The 18,767-nt window shown below is 44.5% G+C and overlaps 3 protein-coding genes across 6 annotated transcripts in view; 2 read left to right on the top strand and 1 right to left on the bottom strand.

Annotated features, from left to right (window-relative positions):
• Window positions 1–18,767, top strand: part of syngr1a (synaptogyrin 1a) — a 153,405-nt gene that overhangs the window by 128,685 nt on the left and 5,953 nt on the right. The gene's annotated exons all lie outside the window — the stretch shown is intronic.
• Window positions 826–7,832, bottom strand: LOC147333314 (DELTA-sagatoxin-Srs1a-like). Of its 4 annotated transcripts, none has more exons than XM_086290409.1 (4): window positions 7,721–7,832; window positions 7,307–7,380; window positions 5,145–5,228; window positions 826–1,693 (listed from the first exon to the last, which is right to left on the bottom strand). In XM_086290409.1, the coding sequence occupies exons 3-4, from the start codon at window positions 5,219–5,221 to the stop codon at window positions 1,276–1,278; spliced, it is 495 nt and encodes a 164-aa protein (XP_086146535.1). In that variant the 5' UTR covers window positions 5,222–5,228; window positions 7,307–7,380; window positions 7,721–7,832; the 3' UTR covers window positions 826–1,275. The 4 variants fall into 4 exon arrangements, with proteins under 4 accessions (XP_086146535.1, XP_086146534.1, XP_086146536.1 ...); XM_086290408.1 differs by having other exon boundaries at window positions 7,672–7,801; XM_086290410.1 differs by having other exon boundaries at window positions 7,307–7,410; window positions 7,672–7,771.
• LOC147333313 (uncharacterized) lies at window positions 9,650–13,662 on the top strand. Its single transcript, XM_086290407.1, has 3 exons — window positions 9,650–9,830; window positions 11,724–11,875; window positions 12,301–13,662. Exons 1-3 carry the CDS (start codon window positions 9,695–9,697, stop codon window positions 12,532–12,534), a joined length of 522 nt encoding a protein of 173 aa, XP_086146533.1. The 5' UTR covers window positions 9,650–9,694; the 3' UTR covers window positions 12,535–13,662.

The raw sequence follows: 18,767 nt of genomic DNA, 5'->3' as shown, positions 1-18,767 counted from the left end.
TGTGGCGTTTACTGACCTTCAGAAAATCACATGATGCTGATGATGATAAATATGGGATCAGAGGGCAGCTCAAATTCAAATTCAAATTCAAATTCAAATTTTATTTGTCACACACACACAACCATACACAGTATGACATGGGGGTGAAATGCTTGTAGCTGTACAATGCCCGACCATTAAATGACAGAAGAAAAGTTCTACAATATTTACAATTTACTACAAAAATTTACAAATTAACTTAATTAACTCTCAGCTCCTGGACAAATCAATACACTGTCAATAGATATCAATAGCAAATAATATTCATCTATAATCCAGATAATCCTCTGCCCCTCCCTGATCCAGGGCCAGGGTGGGGCAGATCTGGTCCCTCAACAGAGGACGTGCTCCATCTTCAGGGATCACGCTCCATAGCCCTCCACGAGGTGTATGGCAGTGCTGTTAGCAGAGCAGCTCTGTATCCTCTCACAGAGAGGATGGGATCCTTCCCAGACGCCTTAACGCCCACTCACACCCTGTCATGTGACTTACCTCAGTAAGTCACATGACAGGATGGGACTAGGTTTCACAACATTGGCTGATAGTGACACCTGTTTTCACACCTTGGCTCATGTGATTAGGCGGAGGATCAACAGTGGGTCAGCGACCCCTTTAGAAAAACTCTCACAGGGCTTAAAACCTTGGACTCTGCACTAGTTGCTCTGAAAACTGAAGAAGCTTCTCGGACCAAACGTCTTCAAGAAACTTAAAGAAGTCCCGACGCTTTTCTTCCCAAGCTCCTTAGACTGCTTTGTGATTGGTTATCGTAAGAAAACAGCTCAGACATTTAGGACTCACTCAGCCTTTATTATCTCATCCACATGTTCACAGCTGCACAGCTCTGTGGTTTCATCTCACTGGACCACAGTAATGCAGTCGCCATGACGATTTCTGAGTGACATCATCACAAGTAAAAGTTAAGTTTGTGTCAAACATAAAGAGAAGGAAAAAAAGTTTAACATCGGGTTCAGACAACATCACAGACACACTGCTGACCAATCACAGCTCACCATTTTTTGAATGTCATCAGGAAGGAGGGGCAGGGAAAGAAATCCAAATTTCAAATAAATGTTGAGATTTAATCTGTGTTTGTGGATATAAAATGAGGAGAGAATCGAACTGACTGATGACTGATTAATTGATTGATCAATCAGCTGCAGGTCTCCTGCAGTGTGAACCCAGTGTTACTGGGTTAAGTGGGATTAATGGTGCACACTGCAGGTGCGGCTGTGGGCCTCAGTTATTGCAGATGGCGACCTTGAGGATGGGCTGGTAGGTGTCGGACATGGTGGCCCTGACAGTGATGTAGGCCCCCCTGTAGGTCAGACTCGGCCCCTTGGCTTTGCCCCTGACAAACTTTTGCTCCGACTTGTTGTACATCTCGTCGTAAAGGTGCTGGTCGCAGGCTTTGTCCATGTCGAAGACTCCCACCGCGTACCAGTTGGAGTAGAAGTTGAAGTCGTACGGCACCGAGAACATCACTGCGACCCTGCCGTTGAACTGCAGGGTGGACACGTGCTGGAGGTCGTAGGTGAAGACGGTCACAGAGCCACACGCCGTGTGAGGCTTCTTGATGAAGAGGGCGTTGCCGTTCTCGTAGGGGCTGAGCGTGGGAGGCAGGGGCGAGCTGCAGGAGCCGCTCACAATGTGCATGCTGGAGAAACAGGAAGACATCACTGCCGTTACACACACCTCACACCTGCAACACACCTGAACAACCGGCAGAGACCTGCACCCACAAGCACCGTCACGCTCAGAGACCATCCATCAGTGGCCAACTTAACCTTATCAGGGTTGCGGAGGGGCGGGAGCCTATCTGAGCTATCATAGGGCAAGAGGTGGGGCACACCTGGACAGGTCGCCAGTCTGCCACAGCTCTAACACACTCACATTCACACCTGTGGATGATTTAGAGTTACCAGTTCACCTAACCCCACTGACTGCAGGTGTCTGGACTGTGGGAGGGAGCCAGAGTACCTGGAGAGAACCCACACAGACCCGGGTACAGAAAGACTCTGGTCCGATGGTGGAGTTGAACCGAGGCAACAATGTCTTCATGTTGTGTACACACCTGAGGGGAGGATTGATTCTAAGGGCCAAACGCTGCAAAGACTCAAATCTAAAAGGCTCAAACAGAGCAGGAGGACTTTTCAGGCCGAGGTCTGAATCCTGTACACAACATCAAACATGGTGACGGATTAATTAAAGAAACTTTATCAGGAGTTTACTGTTAACGAGCTTGAGTGGAGATCTGTCGCATGAACAACAGCATCCAGCTTCATCAGCTGGTTTGCAGTGTGGAGGACCAGGCGGTCATCCACTTTAGATTGGAGATGGGTTTAAGACAGAAGGAAGTTAGGAAGGAAGTTAGGAAGTAAGGCAGGCTGTACAGGCTGCAGTGATCCGTCCGTTGTGGTGAGGACAGAGCTGAGCAAGAAGCCTGTGATTTGTGGCTTGTTCTGCGTTCCTGTCCTCGCTGATGATCATGACCTGGAGGTAGTGATCGAACGGAGCCTCAAAGAGTCTCCTCCACAGACTAGGGCATGCTGGACAGATTGCATCCCTCTGCTGGTTTGGGAAAGAGTATGGAACTGTTTTCTATATTTTAATTAGCCATTCTCAGACATTATTTAACGTATCTGACCCAAAATGGGAAATGGGTGGTGGAGCGGTGGGGAGAAGGGGTGGTGCAGGAAAAGCTAAAAGCCAAAACAAAAGGAAAAAAAATCAATTCAGAAAACAGAAGCGTTTCTGGGAACACAATAACTTAACGGACCAGATGCGGAAGTGTGTTGGTGAATACTAGCTGTGTCCCAAAACGTCGGCTGCATCCTTCGGAGGACCCGGCCTTCGCGGTCTACGTGGGCCGGGTCCTTCAAAGACCGAGAAGGCCGGAAGTGCGAGGCTGTGAAATGTGATGGTCGAGCCTTCAGATCAGCGTCACCGCTGTCTCGGTGGAGTTTAATAAACTCGGCCGTCTGCTCCTTGCTATCTAAAATATAACAGGACACTGGAGTAAACTCTCGACCGTCTCACACTTCTGTTTAATCAGTTTTCTGTTTAACGTTTATTCAGCTGTGTGGAAACCCCGGAGGAACCCACCCAATGGATTAATAAAGTTTTATTTAATCTAATAATCTAATAACTTTGATCTCAGCCAAACCGATTTACTCCGGAACAAATAAAACACAGAAAAAAGGCAAACAATTACATTTTTAAGTTATCCGAGTGACTTATATCATGTTTAACCTGAGTAGCGAAAGAGCGGGGGTCTGAAAACGATGAAGCCGGGAGTCCACTGCTCTCGCCGGCTGGAGTGACCATTGAACCCCCCGGCTTGCTATCGAGCGGGTGGGTAACAGACGTCTCCGAAAACGTCGGCACACTTTTGCAAATATGCGATGTCTTGATAAACCGAGCAGATATTTGTAATTTACACAGCTGCTTTCTCGCCTTAAAATATGTTAAAAGTTTATTTTGTGACCCAGAAAGATTAATAAGAGTAATTTTAAAACTTAGTAGCGGCCGCCATTGTTGGCAGCTGAAATTTGGCTGGCCCCGCACTATGAATTCTGGGCACGAAGGACACACCCGACCCATCCTTCAAATTCGGGGAAATGAAGGACGCATTTGTCGGCCGCATTTGAAGGAGTCGACGAACTGGGACAGCCTTCGTCGCCTGGCTGTGACGTAATTGGCCTTCAAATGCGGCCTCCGGAGGATGCAGCCGACCTTTTGGGACACAGCTAATTTAAAAACAAATTGGGGGAAGACAAGCAAGTGCTGGGCTTTGTTCTCATGTATCTATTGTGACATATTTATTCTCACTTATTTAAGTAGCAATGCAAATTTTGAAGAATGTGGAAAAAGTTACTTTTGGTCAAATGTCGGCAAAGTGACGTGACATTAGCAATGTCAGTACTTAATGCGGCTCAGGTTCCACTTACTTTTAAGGCCTTTACTTTAGAAGACTGACTTTAACCCTGCAGACAGATCACGATTTTATGGATAATACATCCACAAACAGAACCAGCAAACAGGACAGGAGGACCATGCCACTGTGTGCCACTTTTACAGTCAAACATCTGGATGGAGTAACGTTCATTCAGTTATTTTGCTGCTGAAGCTGGTTGTGTTGGTGGTGTCGAGTCAAACCGACGTTTGTTTTAAGGAGAAACAAGCAGACAGTTCACTCGTTAAGTTAAAAGGATGGTGGTTCATTCTCAGGAGCCAGACATTTGGGCAGTGCACCAACTTAACCATGTCGTGGGTGAATTTAGCGCTCATCTTATATAGTACCACAGATAACTATACAAGAGCCATAAAGTAAGCTTTCAGACAAATGTAGCTGTGCCAGTACATGAAAAGAACCATATTTGTGTCTTTCATAGACAATGCATCCTTATATATGGTGTAGGAGATATTTTTCTTTGAGATGAAGAAGTTATAAAGTGATACGAAATAGAAATAATGGCACCTTGGTTGGATTGGTTTGGTCTAAAGGAAGTCTGAGGTTTGGTGAAGCAGGAAGGAACGTAGCTCAACAGAAAGATGGCAGCTTCCTGTCAGAGATCTGATCTGACTCGTGTCACATCCTGTTTGACTCTGGTCTCACTCCCAATTTACACAGTTTGATTTATACAGCGCAAATCACAACAACAGTCGCCTCAAGGTGCTTTATATTGTACAGTAGATGCAGAGAAAAACCCAACAATCATATGACCCCCTATGAGCAGCACTTTGGTGACAGTGGAAAGGAAAAACTCCCTTTTAACAGGAAGTTTTCCTTCCTACTGTCCTTCCTTGACCCCTCATGTCCCAGCATGAGTCTGAAAGGCTCGTTCGTGGGGTCGAGGGATCTCGTCAAACTTCACAATGCTTTAAAATCCTTGCAGCACACTCACGTGTGATTGATTAACTGTAATTTAATCAATCAACAACTGTGCTTTTACTTTTTCTGCTTTTGTGAACGTTCATGAATGAAAACAACAATAATTACATATATCTGGATTTAACCTCACAGAAACATCCAAGTGATTTTTCAATAACTGTCATGCAGCTGACGCGGGGACAGCTCTCTGTGGACGTGGAGTTGCAGGACTCACCGTGGGTTGCACAGGGTGAACGTCGTGGTCTTGTTCTGGATCTCGATGCTGCACTGACGGTGAGTTGGGAGACCCATGATGAACCTGTGCAGAGGAGCAGAAAACAGAGAGTCAGAGGAAGTCCTTTCAGTTTACTCCCTGTCCTGGATCCTGGACTCTGGGTTGTTGGTGAGCTAGCATCATCATGCAGGGGACGGTTCCAGAGACGCAGTCCAGCCCTGTCCTCAGCTTCAGATTGGCTCAGTCAGCATCACGTGATCGGGTCACGCCTGAGCTGTTATTATGTTTCTCACTTTGTTATTTCCTGTTCGCTACCACACACACACTTCCTGAGCTCTCAGCTGCTGCTCACATGATGGAAATATTTAAATGTTTATTACACCCGCAGGTCCTCTCAGCCTCATCGCCGCCTCCTCTTTTTCCTGCCTTACTGAGGGGAGGACGGGCAGGTAACGTGAGCCTGTGTCTAGCTAACCATGAAGACGAGTGATCGTGTGACTACAAGAAAAGCTGATATCTGGGAGTCACAGAGGTGCCATGAGCCTGAGGCGTCACAATGAAATCAGCATCAGAGCCCTCAAGCCAAGAAGAGCGCAGGACACCAATGACTCACATGTGACCTGACAGTAAATCCATTACATGGTTACTTCGGTGACCACAGCCTGGGCTGAGGGCTGTCCATTGTGTGTACAGGTGCGTCTGCAGAGCAGGAGTCCCGGGATAACAACAGAGACTCGGGACTTTAAAAGCACCAAAGTAAGGATGGCGTCCACGTTCCTGCAGGAGCGACGGGCAGCTCCACACACACTGACGCAGGAATTTAACCCGATGCAAACAACTTTGCAGCCTGAACGTTACACACACACGTCAAACACGTCTCAGTGATATCAGGTCATTTTCAGCAACAGACGACTTTCCCGTAACTTTGATGTTTATTGACCCGGGTGAAAACAGCGACATTAAAAATCAGTTTTGAAGAGACTGAGAGGGCAAACACAACAACAGCTCTGCAAACTCATTATAATGCATGTTCAATAACACGCACTCATAGAGACGTTATTTCATCTCCTTCATCAGTCAGAACGAACACAGAAACACCGACGGTGACCGTGTTCTCCACGTCCACGCAGTGCACTCCACACACACACACACACACACACACACACACACACACACACACACACACACACACACACACACACACACACACTCTCTCTCTCTCTCTGTCCTCTTACCTGCTGCCTTCGAGTGCCTCACACAAATCCTCTTCTGTCTGTTTTGCTCCTGTATGACACGACCACCCCTCCCTGTCACTTCCTGTTCCACTTCCTCTTTCACTGTGATGTTTTCACTGACTGACCGCCGTCTCTCAGCCTGGCAGCAGGTTTGAAACCGCTCTGACACGAGCTGGCGGACGGTCAGAGCCACTGTGGGTCATAGGAGGCGTGTTCTTGGTCCGAGTCAATGGTGCCCCCGACGCCATCATAGTCACCTGACTTTCCACCAGCACAACCACTTTAATACTGAAGCTCTGATGAGTCTCAGTCAGAAGACAACATCTGTATGCAGCTGTTTGACAAGCAGAAACCAGCACTGGTAATCTGATGTTTGACCATTCACTACAGGAGACTTCACAAAGTGCATTCTGGGTAAATTGTGAGTCTGATTTCTTCACTTATGACTTTAAAGCCATTTCACTGGAAATCTGAAGGAGTTCAACATGATGACATGACTGAGGCATTGTGTAACAGTGTGCTGGTGGGAGGAGCCGCCGCCCAGAGCCTGATCACAGCTGGAAACAATCAGTCCTCACAGAGCTGTTAACCCCTCACTGACCAATCAGAGTCCTCACAGAGCTGTTTGTTTTTGACATTTCATTAGTGCTTTTCTAACCTGAATACAGGAGTTTGTATCGCTCTGCATCACAGTTTGTTTATCCTAAAAAGAGGTTTAAAACCCAAGTGTCAGAAATGACCGTGTTATTGCTACAGCCAAACACACATCCACGGATCTGCTTCACCGAACCCCCGATAGCAGCCAGGACTACACCACCATACACTTTCATGCACTGTCATACACTTTAACCTCAATGTTTCCAGTCAAATCAAAACCAGTTTGGACTCTGATCAATGCTGAAGCATTGAAGGAGAAGCTTCACTTACTGGTTGCTGCTGCAGGTCTTTGCTGAAGTCTCTGAGCTGCTGCTGCTGCTGCTCTAATGGTCAGGCGTGGCTTCCTGAGGAAATCAGAGCCGACAGAGAAACGTCTCCAATGGAGAGAAAATAGAAAAAATGACATTCACTGATCTAATCTGAAGAGTGTAACCTGAAAACCTCAAACGTGCCAAAGTGAAACTCTAAAACTAACACTAAAGACGCTTCTGAACAAACAACCAGACTCAAAGAAACTCTGACACGTTTCCTGAACACAATCGAAAACTAGAGGATTGTTCTGGCTTATTCAGCATGATGATGAGTTTAACTCAGGACAGATTGAACCTGCGAGCTCGCGTGTGGTGAAAACTCACTCAGATCAGAAATGTAAGCTCGGGGTAAAGCTTTCTTTAGCACACAGACCTGAGCCCGAGCTGCACTCCTCGCCTGCGTCCTATACACGGCACATGTACCCAGATATCTGACCCCTCCCACCACCTCGAGTTAGACTCCTTCAGTCTGCAGGGTTTTTTAATGTGCTGGAATTCTCTACACATGTTGTTTTCGTGACTTTCCAGCTTCCTCCCATCAGCGCTGCCAGTATCCAACACACACACACACACACACACACACACACACACACACACACACACACACACACACACACACACACACACTCTGTGAGTGTGTATTCATGTGTTTGTGGGGACCAAGGCACCTTTGAGACTCAAAATGTGGTTTTAGTGTTAAAGTTACAATCGGTTATTGGTGTAGGTGCAGGGTAAAGGTCAGGGAAAGCATTATGTCAACAACATGTCCTCACAAGATATGAATACAGACGACGAGTGTGTGTGTTTCTCCCGGTATCCTGTAGAGGTCTGATCTTCACATTCCCACTATGATGGTTGAGATAATAGAGGAAACATCTGTGCCTGAGCTACTGTGTGAGGTTGTTTTCCCAGAATTAGGGTCAGGGTGGAGCTTACATGAAGTCTGTGGGTGGGGTTTCTTTTTTACAGCTGAACTTGTGCAGACAGCATGGAGCTGCTGCTGAGTTTGCTCCAGAACTCATCTGTCTGATGAGGTCATCTCTCAGGTACTCCTGACTCTGTTTGTGGCTTAAAGAAGATTTGATGAGCAGCAGATTGTAAAACAGAGATTCACTGTTTTTTAAAGGGCTGTAAAATGCTTTCTATTCTATTCTATTCTATTCTTTTTTTTTGCAACAATGTTTATTGAGTTTTTAGAACACACAAAATACAAGTCAAATACATCATATAGAGAAATATGAAAAAATATTCATCAAGGAAAAAGCAAAAAAAAAAAACAAAAAAAACCCGGATGGACTATAATGTGAACAGAATTGGTCCTAGCACTGTAGCACTGAACCCTGTGGAACTCCATAATTAACCTCAGTGTGTGAAGAGGACTCTCCATTTACATGCACAAACTGGAGTCTATTAGATAGATATGATACAAACCACTGCAGTGCAGTACCTGTAATACCTACAGCATGTTCTAATCGCTCTAATAGGATATTATGGTCGACAGTATCGAACGCTGCACTGAGGTCTAGCAGGACAAGCACAGAGATGAGTCCACTGTCAGAGGCCATAAGAAGATCATTTGTAACCTTCACTAAAGCTGTTTCTGTGCTGTGATGAGCTCTGAAACCTGACTACAGACCACTAAATGCTCCAGCGTCTCCCTTTCTGAACAAAAAGGACAACCCTCCCCAGTGCTTGGGTCCAGGTGGGCTCTGTGTCTGTTCGTGGCTATTGCTCCATGTATAATCCTCCACTGGAGGTCAGCCATCCGTTTTTCTTTTTTTTTCTTTTTTCTTTTTTTTTGTGTCCCGTTTGGATCTTTAGCATCAGAATTGTTGTCTTAAGGCCAAGAAAGATGCCAAGCGGATTTATTTTACCAAGTGGATCATCATGGCCTTGCCATATTGGTCCATTTGATTGACCTTTATTATAATTATGAATTTATTTTATTTTCAGTTGCTACAAACGGGACAGACATGACTGGGGGACAGGACAGGGAGAAAGAATGAAAGAAAGAGAGGGAGAGAAAGAAAACCAAAGGGGAGAAGAGACGGTGAGAAGGGGGGGAAGAAAGAAAAAAACAAACAAACAAACAAAAAACAAAACACCTGGGTCACCTGTATGGAGAAAAAAAACAGAAGAGAAAGCAAACAACAAAGAGCAACATAATAAAAAAAACAGCACCATCACAATAAACTACACTGAAAAAAATGCAATAGGGTGGTTGTTGAATTTGCATAGAATTACTTCATATATCCAGCATGACTAATTTAAATTTCACATCTAAACATATTTTTGACTTTTAATTTTCACATATTCTTTAAGAATATTCATTCTTTTAGAACAAATCATGTTGAAAAGAAACAAGTTAGTCGTGTTTTATCCTCAAGCTCCGCCCCCTGGAAAGGAAAAATCGGCTGCACTGTCCGCCATTTTTGTCTCTCGCTTTGGAAAATCTACTACCATCTGGAGTTTTACACTTGAAGGTAAATAAGATTTTAAAGCTAACACACCAGTGAGAAAGAGTGTAGACCCTTTATATATGTGGACTTTTACTGGGGTGTTGTCATTTTACAGGTATGTGGGCTGTTTATCGAAAACCATGAAAGGCCAATGTTAGCTAGCTCCAGTTAGCTAATGGTAACCGAAATTATGCGATAAGCAAATTAGTAATTAACATATATAATGTGAGTTAATATTGTTTGTATATTCTTTCAGTTTAAATTAACAGACTATTACAAACTTGCATCGGTGTCTGTAGTAAGTGGTGGTACCTGCAGTGTCTTAACCATTAAACAAGCTAATGTAGGGCCGGGATATGACTAGTTTGTTGAAACATGTCTGCTGCCAATGTGACTGCTCACACACGGTAACATTATCAGCACATAGCCACAGCCGCTAAAAACATGCTGAAAGGTCAATCTAGCTTCTGTAGTCAGCAGCTGGAAGACTCAACACAGACCCAAGATTCAGTGTAACGGTTATCTAAATGTTGTGTGTCCTGTTTGTAAGCCCAGAAAAAGAAATAAAATAAAATGACGACCTTGAGCTTCAAGCTAATGCTAGTAGCATAAAGCAACTAATGTAATGATGAGGTTGTTAAATTAGTAAAAATACAGTAAATATATCCAACATGAATCATTTATATTTTTGGTCTAAACATAATTAAGTCTCACGCCTTTCACTTGTTTTAGAAGGATGTTCAGTCTTTTAAAACCAGTCATATCAAAATAACAGAAAATAGTTATGTTTTCTGTTGAAACTCCACCCCCCAGGGTGTGTTCTACGAGGGAAAATTCACTGTGGCGGTCCGCCATTTTTTGTCTTCGCTTCGTTTACGTTTGGTGCTGAGCTTTACTTTGTCGAGGTAAACTGAAAACTACATGTTTGAGAGGAAACGAAGAGAACATCCATTAGATGGGGAAGTTTTTCTCATGAATTGCTGTTGAGCAACATAATGGAAAAAACAAGTCATTCCTTAAGTTAACTAACGATAATGCTAGCTTAAGCTGCGGGACAATATTATGTGCATTAGCTTTTTTTCAGTGTGTGCCCAGTCACATCCGCTTGTTTTTTCTCAGTGAATACAGACTAACAAACTTGTGTCCATTTAGTTAACAGTTAAATAAGCTAGTTTGCCATGGGGTGGGCTCTGTGTGTGTGTTCGGGAGAGGGGGTGGGGGTCTTCACTAAAGTCGGTTTATTTAGGGCATGACACCTATGCAGTACTCATTAGGAGAGGAAGTGCATGACGTGGGGCTTTATTTCATGTTCTGGGGCAGTGAATGTAATCTACTGATAACATGTTAAAGACACACAAAAACCCAACAAATTGTTTTAACTGATTTATAGAGAGACTGAGAGGAGGGCTTAAAGAGATAAAAATAATGACAATATAAATATGTTAAATTTATTTTTTCTGTATCGATATATGGTGCTTATCGCTGCTGAAGGGCAGATTGGTGTTGCTTCAGAACAATTCTCTAGCGCTGTTATGTAGAGGTGTTACAGTTAAGGTTTTAATAACATTATTTTATTTACTAGTGAAGATTTGCATCTGTAAGGTAAATTTTCTGGAAAAGTCAAATTAACTAATTTAACTAAGTATTAATGAAAGACCTTGATGTGTATATGACAATAATAGATGTAGTTTCTGGGTCATTTGGCAGAACTGCAAAATGGCCAGAAGGAGGCAACTGCTGTGGTTGCAAACAGGCTTTGGGTGGTATGGAAGTAAGGGCAACTATGGAACTGCTCAGCAACATGGGACCCATAGCTAATAAATAGTAATATGACAAAAAATAACAACTTTGTGTGGATGTAACCTTGTGAGATTTGAGATTTTGACAGCATTTTTATGTGACAACTTCTCTTTTTAGATACAGAGTTTAAGCGCATTACCACCATGCCACTGCAGTCCATATTACTCTCGCAGATAGATGTGCTATCTGACAAACTAATAAAGGTGTTCAAAAGGCGAGGAGGACAAATAGGAAGAAGACTTCAGAACATTCTGGAGCCCACAGCCCAGGTAAGAAAAAAATTCATTTGTATATACACTTTAGGGAAAATAATAATTTTAACAAAATGCTGCTTGTCACTCTATGCCAGGAGTATGTTGAAAATCACCTGGGATTTTCACAATTTACCATGGGTGCGTTTTTTTTTTTCTTTTTTCTTTTACCTGCATTAGAACTATGTGTGGAGTTCATAGTTGAACACCTCTCTATGCTCTGACAGTATTCTGCTTCTTTGCATGGAGATTTCACTTCATGCATTACCTTTTTAAGCATTCTGAGGACTCAAATCACATGCTGTAATGAATCCATTTTTTTTTCACCTAATGTGTTTATGTAACATTTTTTGGAATAGTGACACAGATTAAAATAAGATTTGGTATAATGTTCTTTGACCAGTGTTCTGTTTAATTAAATTTTGGAATTCTGCATTTTCTAGGCCACAGATGAAGCCATTATCCAACGATCTAATAAGGAAACAACCATGGGAATTTACATCATAAAGTCAAGAGATGCCAATGGCAGCCCTGAGGACATCGGGATAGTCCTTGAAGGCCAGAGAGTCTGGCAGGATTTGGATAACTATACCCTAGCAGCTGCAATGCTGTTTGGACTAATGTACACTTTGAACCTCACCTACCCACTGGAAAAGTATACCTTCGAGGTATTATAGAAACTGGTTATGGAGCTCAAAAGGAACAGCCTTTCAAAGAAGGCCCAGGTTTTGTATGATTGAACAGTTTTCCAGTTATGATGTGGGAACAACATGTTTACCTCTTCGAATATGTACCATCCTTTCTTTTAAGCCAGCACTGGTAAAGTTGCAGTACATAGTGAAACTTATTTTTCTGGCACTTTTCAACTTGGGGCCTTTATTACTGCAGTTTTCACTTTTCAAGCCATGGCTCTTTTAAAAAAATTCAAACTTTGAATGTCCATTTTTCTCAATGGAAATGGTGCCTTGCACCAATTTCACCAGTTTGCAATTTTTTTTCCCAAGGTGCACCACTACAAACAGATTGCATTGTCTAGTATTAGTGATTGTGATGTTTAGTGATAGAAGCAAGCCAATACTAATCAGTTTAGGTCTCTTGGTTGTGTGCCTGTGGGTTATGATGTTATTTTAAGTCTCTTCTTTGTGTCATTTTAATAATTACACCCCTGTTGCCATATTACCTCATGGCTCTTACATTTAAAAAACAATTTTTTACATAAGCGCGATGTCATAAGGCCCCACAATGTTGAATTCAGGTTACAGCAGATAACTTTGAGGAATGTTGTGGAATGTTTTTCAAGAGATGCATTGTACAAATATGACTCATGTATATTTTGGAAGCCTGAATTGAAAGTCCATTGTTACAACTGTGTAGTATTTTCAAAAATACAGGTCATTGTTCAAAAATGTTTTGCTTATTTCTTTGATTGAAGAGAAAGTGTACAGTACATACAGTAAGATCAGCCTTAATTTAGTTTTATTTATTGAACACTCAATTATATATTAGATTATATATTATATATTAGAAATTTGTTATAAAATAAAATAAGCTTACCATAAAATAATCCTTTGTCCCACACGCCATCAGACTGTTTAACTCCTCTCTGGAGGGGAGAGGGAGGGGAAACAGGAGGACAAAGGAGGGGGGAACAACTAAGCTGTAGTGCCTCTTCACCTCACTGTACAATACCTTGTGCAATACTTTTGTAAATAGTCAACAGTGCAATAGACTCAATACTTGAAATGTGCAATTCACTTGTATTTTTATTTTTTATTCCTATTTATTCTATTTATCCCCTTTGTATATTTTATTTATATGTATATGTGTGTATATATATGTGTGTGTGTGTGTGTATATATATATATATATAACAATTCTGTAACTGTAACTTCGGTCGTTGCTGTGCTTTTTGGAAGTCGAATTTCCCAGAGGAACCCACCCGAGGGATTAATAAAGTTCTATCTTATCTCTTAAATAATCTTGTCACTATAACACATAGTAGTCCAATACAATTAACACAAAAAGTTCATGTCTGATAAACAAGTGGTTTCTATAAATATTTGACCGGAATGAAAAACATAACAACAACATAAAAAAGTCATGTTCGTGTTACCAGAAAAATGTGTGCAGGTATAACATAAAAAACTAAGGTTAACCAAACATAACTTAATTTCGTGCAACCGATTACAATAATTTTTTTATGTTTATCCCACTGATTATTTTTTTCAGTGTAGCTAGCAGTAGATATCAGTAGATACTAAATAATAAACGATATTGTGCAGCACGCAAGATAGACAGCGCACAATGTGCTTTGAGGCAGCAGCCAAGAAAGCTGTAGTCCGCGTCTGTGAATACCCGTGTGTACACCTGTGTGCATACCTGTGTGGATCAGCATGCTTGTATTCCAAAGGTTTCTCCATGTAACGATCTGCTAGGGAGTGTGGGGAGCCACAGCCCCGTCCTCCAGGGCATGAAGCAGGTATGGAGGAGATCAAAACTCCAGACATCCAGAGGTCCCCAGAACACAAGAGACCAAGGAAGACCAACAGAGGGGCAGCCGCGCCACTGTCCCAGTAAGAGCTGAGGAGAGCCCCAGATGAGGGCTCACTCAGCAGCCGCGGAGCAGAAGCCGGGGGGGTTGCAGTGACGCGCCCGTGAGCTCCGCCGGCAGCCAGCCGTGCCTGAGTGACCGAGCCCCAGGCCGAGAGGCCGGGGGCACCCCACCTCCGAAGTGGCCCGAGCGAGCCCCAGGCTCCAGGCCCCGATAAGCGGCCGCCAAGGAGTGAGCCGGTGTGTACCCGGACGCCCATCCCCAGACACAAAGAACCACCAACGCACCGACACCTGAGGGAATCCGCCACCGGCAGGGGAAGTGGTGGTAGGGGGAGATAGGCCTCCAAACCTTGGAGGGCCTGAGATGTCCCCAGAGAGGTGGCGTCTGATACCCAACCTGACATATAGACACAGACATACAGGCACACACAGATACAAACATCCATTCCCACCCTCATGCTCTCATATGCACTTACTCCACACTCAACCAACGTGGAGACAGACATAAAGAGACGCTGTACACACGATCACACTCCCCAAGCGTACTCTACGAACCGGGTCTAGGTACCCTTGCCCCTGGAGGGGGGAACTGCACCCAGACCCAAGTGGTGTTACCCTTTTCCCTGCGGTGGGGAGAGGCAGACCGCCCCGACTCCGCAGCAGCAGGGAGGCCCCACACCCCAGACCGCAGTCGGACGGCCAACTCCTCCTACTAGCCCTCCCGCTCCAGCAGGCCGCAGAGAATGGGGGTGAGAGAAGACTCCAAACCTCCCTCCACCCGCTCATTGTAGTGTTGATGCATGTGTGTTCTAAGGTGCAATTAAAACCCAGGAGGGCATGGAGCTACCTGCCAGAGAGCAGCAGGTAAGCGCATGGTCCCTCCTGCTGGCCCTCAATGTCTACGTGTATTTAACATTGAGAGGTGGGCAACGACGCCAGGGGTGAGGTGTACACCCTGATGGTAATTTGGACTCCGTGTATCGTGCCCACCCCCAAGATCCTATATGTATGTGTAATGAGTGTGAGTAATGTGAATGTCTAAGTTGTGGGATAAAATTGAGGCAGAGGCAGCCAGAAGGGGACAGGGGGGGGTAGCCTCCTCTGCACCCTGGTGACATACCCCTACTCCAAGGCCCTGCATGTGTGGGTGGTTGTGGTGGAGCGGGGAGAGGGAGGCAGCTTTAGATGGGGAGGGAAGGAAGGGAGGGGCAGGTGACCCCTCCCTGGGGCCAGCTCCCCCGCTGACCCCAGTAGGCACTCCCATACTCCGCGACCCGCCAGGGAAAGGGGGCCCAGGCCCATCCAGACCGGGGCCCAGCGCAGCAGCGCCCCCCGGCCCCACAGAGCCCGGGACAGTCCACCCAACCCCACCACAGAGAAAACTGCACCCACCCCACCATCCACTCATCTTCCAGACTACATGAGACAATAAACACCCAGGCTGAGATCTTCCTCCACCTCTCCTGTATCTCCCCCTCCTGCAGAGAGTTCCTGAGGAGAGGAAAGCTCCTGCAACGTGTGACAATCTTCCCCACCAGTTGAAGAGCCCCCCAGGTGGCTCGACGCACCGGCGGCACCCTGCGCCAGGGATGGGCCCCATGCACCCACCCGCCCACAACCCCGGCAACACACCAACCAGGACCCAAGGCCCCGAGGCCCGGCCAGGGCCCCAGCCCAGAGACGGAGCGCCCCCAGAACCTCACGCCCATCCCGGACCCACCCAGGGGCAGACAGGCTACCAGGTCAGTAACCCACGTCCGTCAGCACAGACCCTCCCCTAGCCCCGCTACACGCAGCCACGAGGAAACAGTCACCCGAGAGCCAAAAGAGCCCCCAACCGGACATGACCGCTACCCCGGGTTGAGCCCCCCAAGGAAGATGCCTCCGGGGAACCCCCCGACGCCCTAAGCCTGTCCCTACCCCCACACCAATCACAGCAGGGAAGGCGGGACCAAACTATGACCCCCCCACCCCCACTAGGTGATGGAGCTGATCAAAGGAGCCCAGAGCAATTGATCTGATGTGGTGGCAGAGGCTGTATCAAGACTAATGTAATCTAATAGATAATTTCTATATTGGTTAGAATTAAGATTATTTTTATTTTTCCAGTTCATGAGGACAGTTTTCTTGGCTATGCATAGGGCAGTGAAAACCATATGGGCTATATTCTTTTCTGAAGTGACATTATCTAAGCTGCCCAACAAACACACTAAGGGGGAAGTTGGAATGTTACATTTCAGACACTTTGATAAGTCCTCACATATCTCGCGCCAAAACTTCTGCACTGGTGGACAGAACCAAAGAGCGTGAATGCAATTGTCTGGTGTATTGCCTTGACAGTGTGAGCAGTTGTTGGAAGATGTAAAGCCCATCTTGAACATCCGATGACCTGTATAGTGCACTCTATGTAGTATTTTGCATTGTATTAATTGCAGACTGGGATTTTTAATCAATTTAAAGGTTTTTAAGCAAATCTGAGACCAGAAGTTTTGGTCTAAGCTGACTGATAGATCTGCTTCCCACTTTGCAATAGGAAGGGATATTGATTCATCTAATTTAGAAAGTGTTCTGTATATTTTAGATAATAATTTGAGGGATTTAAGAGTAAGGAAATGTGCCAGGCACAGCTGGCTGCCGGCGGAGCTCACGGGCGCGTCACTGCAACTCCCCCTGGCTTCTGCTCCGCGGCTGCTGAGTGAGCCCTCATCTGGGACTCTCCTCAGCTCTTTCTGGGACAGTGGCGCGGCTGCCCCTCTGTTGGTCTTCCTTGGTCTCTTGTGTTCTGGGCCCTCTGGATGTCTGGAGTTTTGATCTCCTCCATACCTGCTTCATACCCTGCAGGGCGGGGCTGTGGCTCCCCACACTCCCTAGCAGATCGTTACATGGAGAAACCTTTGGAATACAAGCATGCTGATCCACACAGGTGTGCACACAGGTGTACACACGGGTATTCACAGACGCGGACTACAGCTTTCTTGGCTGCTGCCTCAAAGCACATTGTGCGCTGTCTATCTTGCGTGCTGCACAATATCGTTTATTATTTAGTATCTACTGATATCTACTGCTAGCTAGTTCATTGTGATGGTGCCGTTTTTTTTATTATGTTGCTCTTTGTTGTTTGCTTTCTCTTCTGTTTTTTTTCTCCATACAGGTGACCCAGGTGTTTTGTTTGTTTTTTGTTTGTTTGTTTTTCTTTCTTTCTTCCCCCTCTTCTCACCGTCTCTTCTCCCCTTTGGTTTTCTTTCTCTCCCTCTCTTTCTTTCATTCTTTCTCCCTGTCTTATCCCCCAGTCATGTCTGTCCCGTTTGTAGCAACTGAAAATAAAATAAATTCATAATTATAATAAAGGTCAATCAAATGGACCAATATGGCAAGGCCATGATGATCCACTTGGTAAAATAAATCCGCTTGGCATCTTTCTTGGCCTTAAGACAACAATTCTGATGCTAAAGATCCAAACGGGACACAAAAAAAAAAAAAAAAAAAAAAAGGAAATGTGCCGCACTTGGTGGTGTTTGTAATTCAACTTGACTGAGGTTAAATTTCTTTTTTACTATGGATTTAATTTGTTGATATTCTAAAAATCTTTTCTTGTTGATCCCATATTGTGCAACTAGTCTGTCAAATGGAATAAATTCTGTTCCCTCTAATATATGTTCTAAGTATTTAATTCCTTTACAACTCCATTCTGGGAAATTAATCATATTATTGTTTTGTAATATGTCAGGGTTATTCCAGATAGGTGTACGTTTGCATGGGATTAATGAAGACTAATGAAGACTCCGTTATTTTTAGAAACTCCCACCATGCTGTCAGAGAGAAGCTGATGTTGATACTTTTAAAGCATTCATAAATGGTAGGTCTGAAATCTCTAGATCCTTGCATAGTGCCTGTTCAACATCTAGCCAGGGCTCATCTAAGAAGGTATGTTTTGACCATTCTGAGATGAACTGAAGCCTGTTGGCTAAGAAGTATTGGTGAAAATTAGGCAGATCTAATCCTCCTCTATCCTTGGTTCTTTGTAGCGTTTTTAAGCTGATACGCGGGGGTTTATCTTTCCAAAGGAATTTGGAAATATATGAATCCAGAGATCTGAACCAATCTTGTGATGGTTTGTTAGGGATCATCAAAAATAAGTGATAGATTTTGTATTGTTGATTGTCATTTATGCTTAGAAATATTTAACTACATATGCTTAGAAGTGTATAATCAATTGTAGATTGAAAGGATGTCTCATCCTATTAACTCTGTGTAGAGGGGGGTGCATACATTCCTCTACTCAGAGTGTCCTGGCATGGATCACACTCCCTAGGAGAGTTTATCTTCTCCTTATTGATTTATGGTATAGCAAACACAC

This window comes from Aulonocara sp. 'chitande type north' Nkhata Bay, linkage group LG4, assembly GCF_057382095.1.
Source record: "Aulonocara sp. 'chitande type north' Nkhata Bay isolate Kocher_YH1m ecotype deep benthic linkage group LG4, A_spYH_male_GT1.1, whole genome shotgun sequence".
NCBI lineage: Eukaryota > Metazoa > Chordata > Actinopteri > Cichliformes > Cichlidae > Aulonocara > Aulonocara sp. 'chitande type north' Nkhata Bay.
This window is presented reverse-complemented; position numbering and strand designations above follow the sequence as displayed.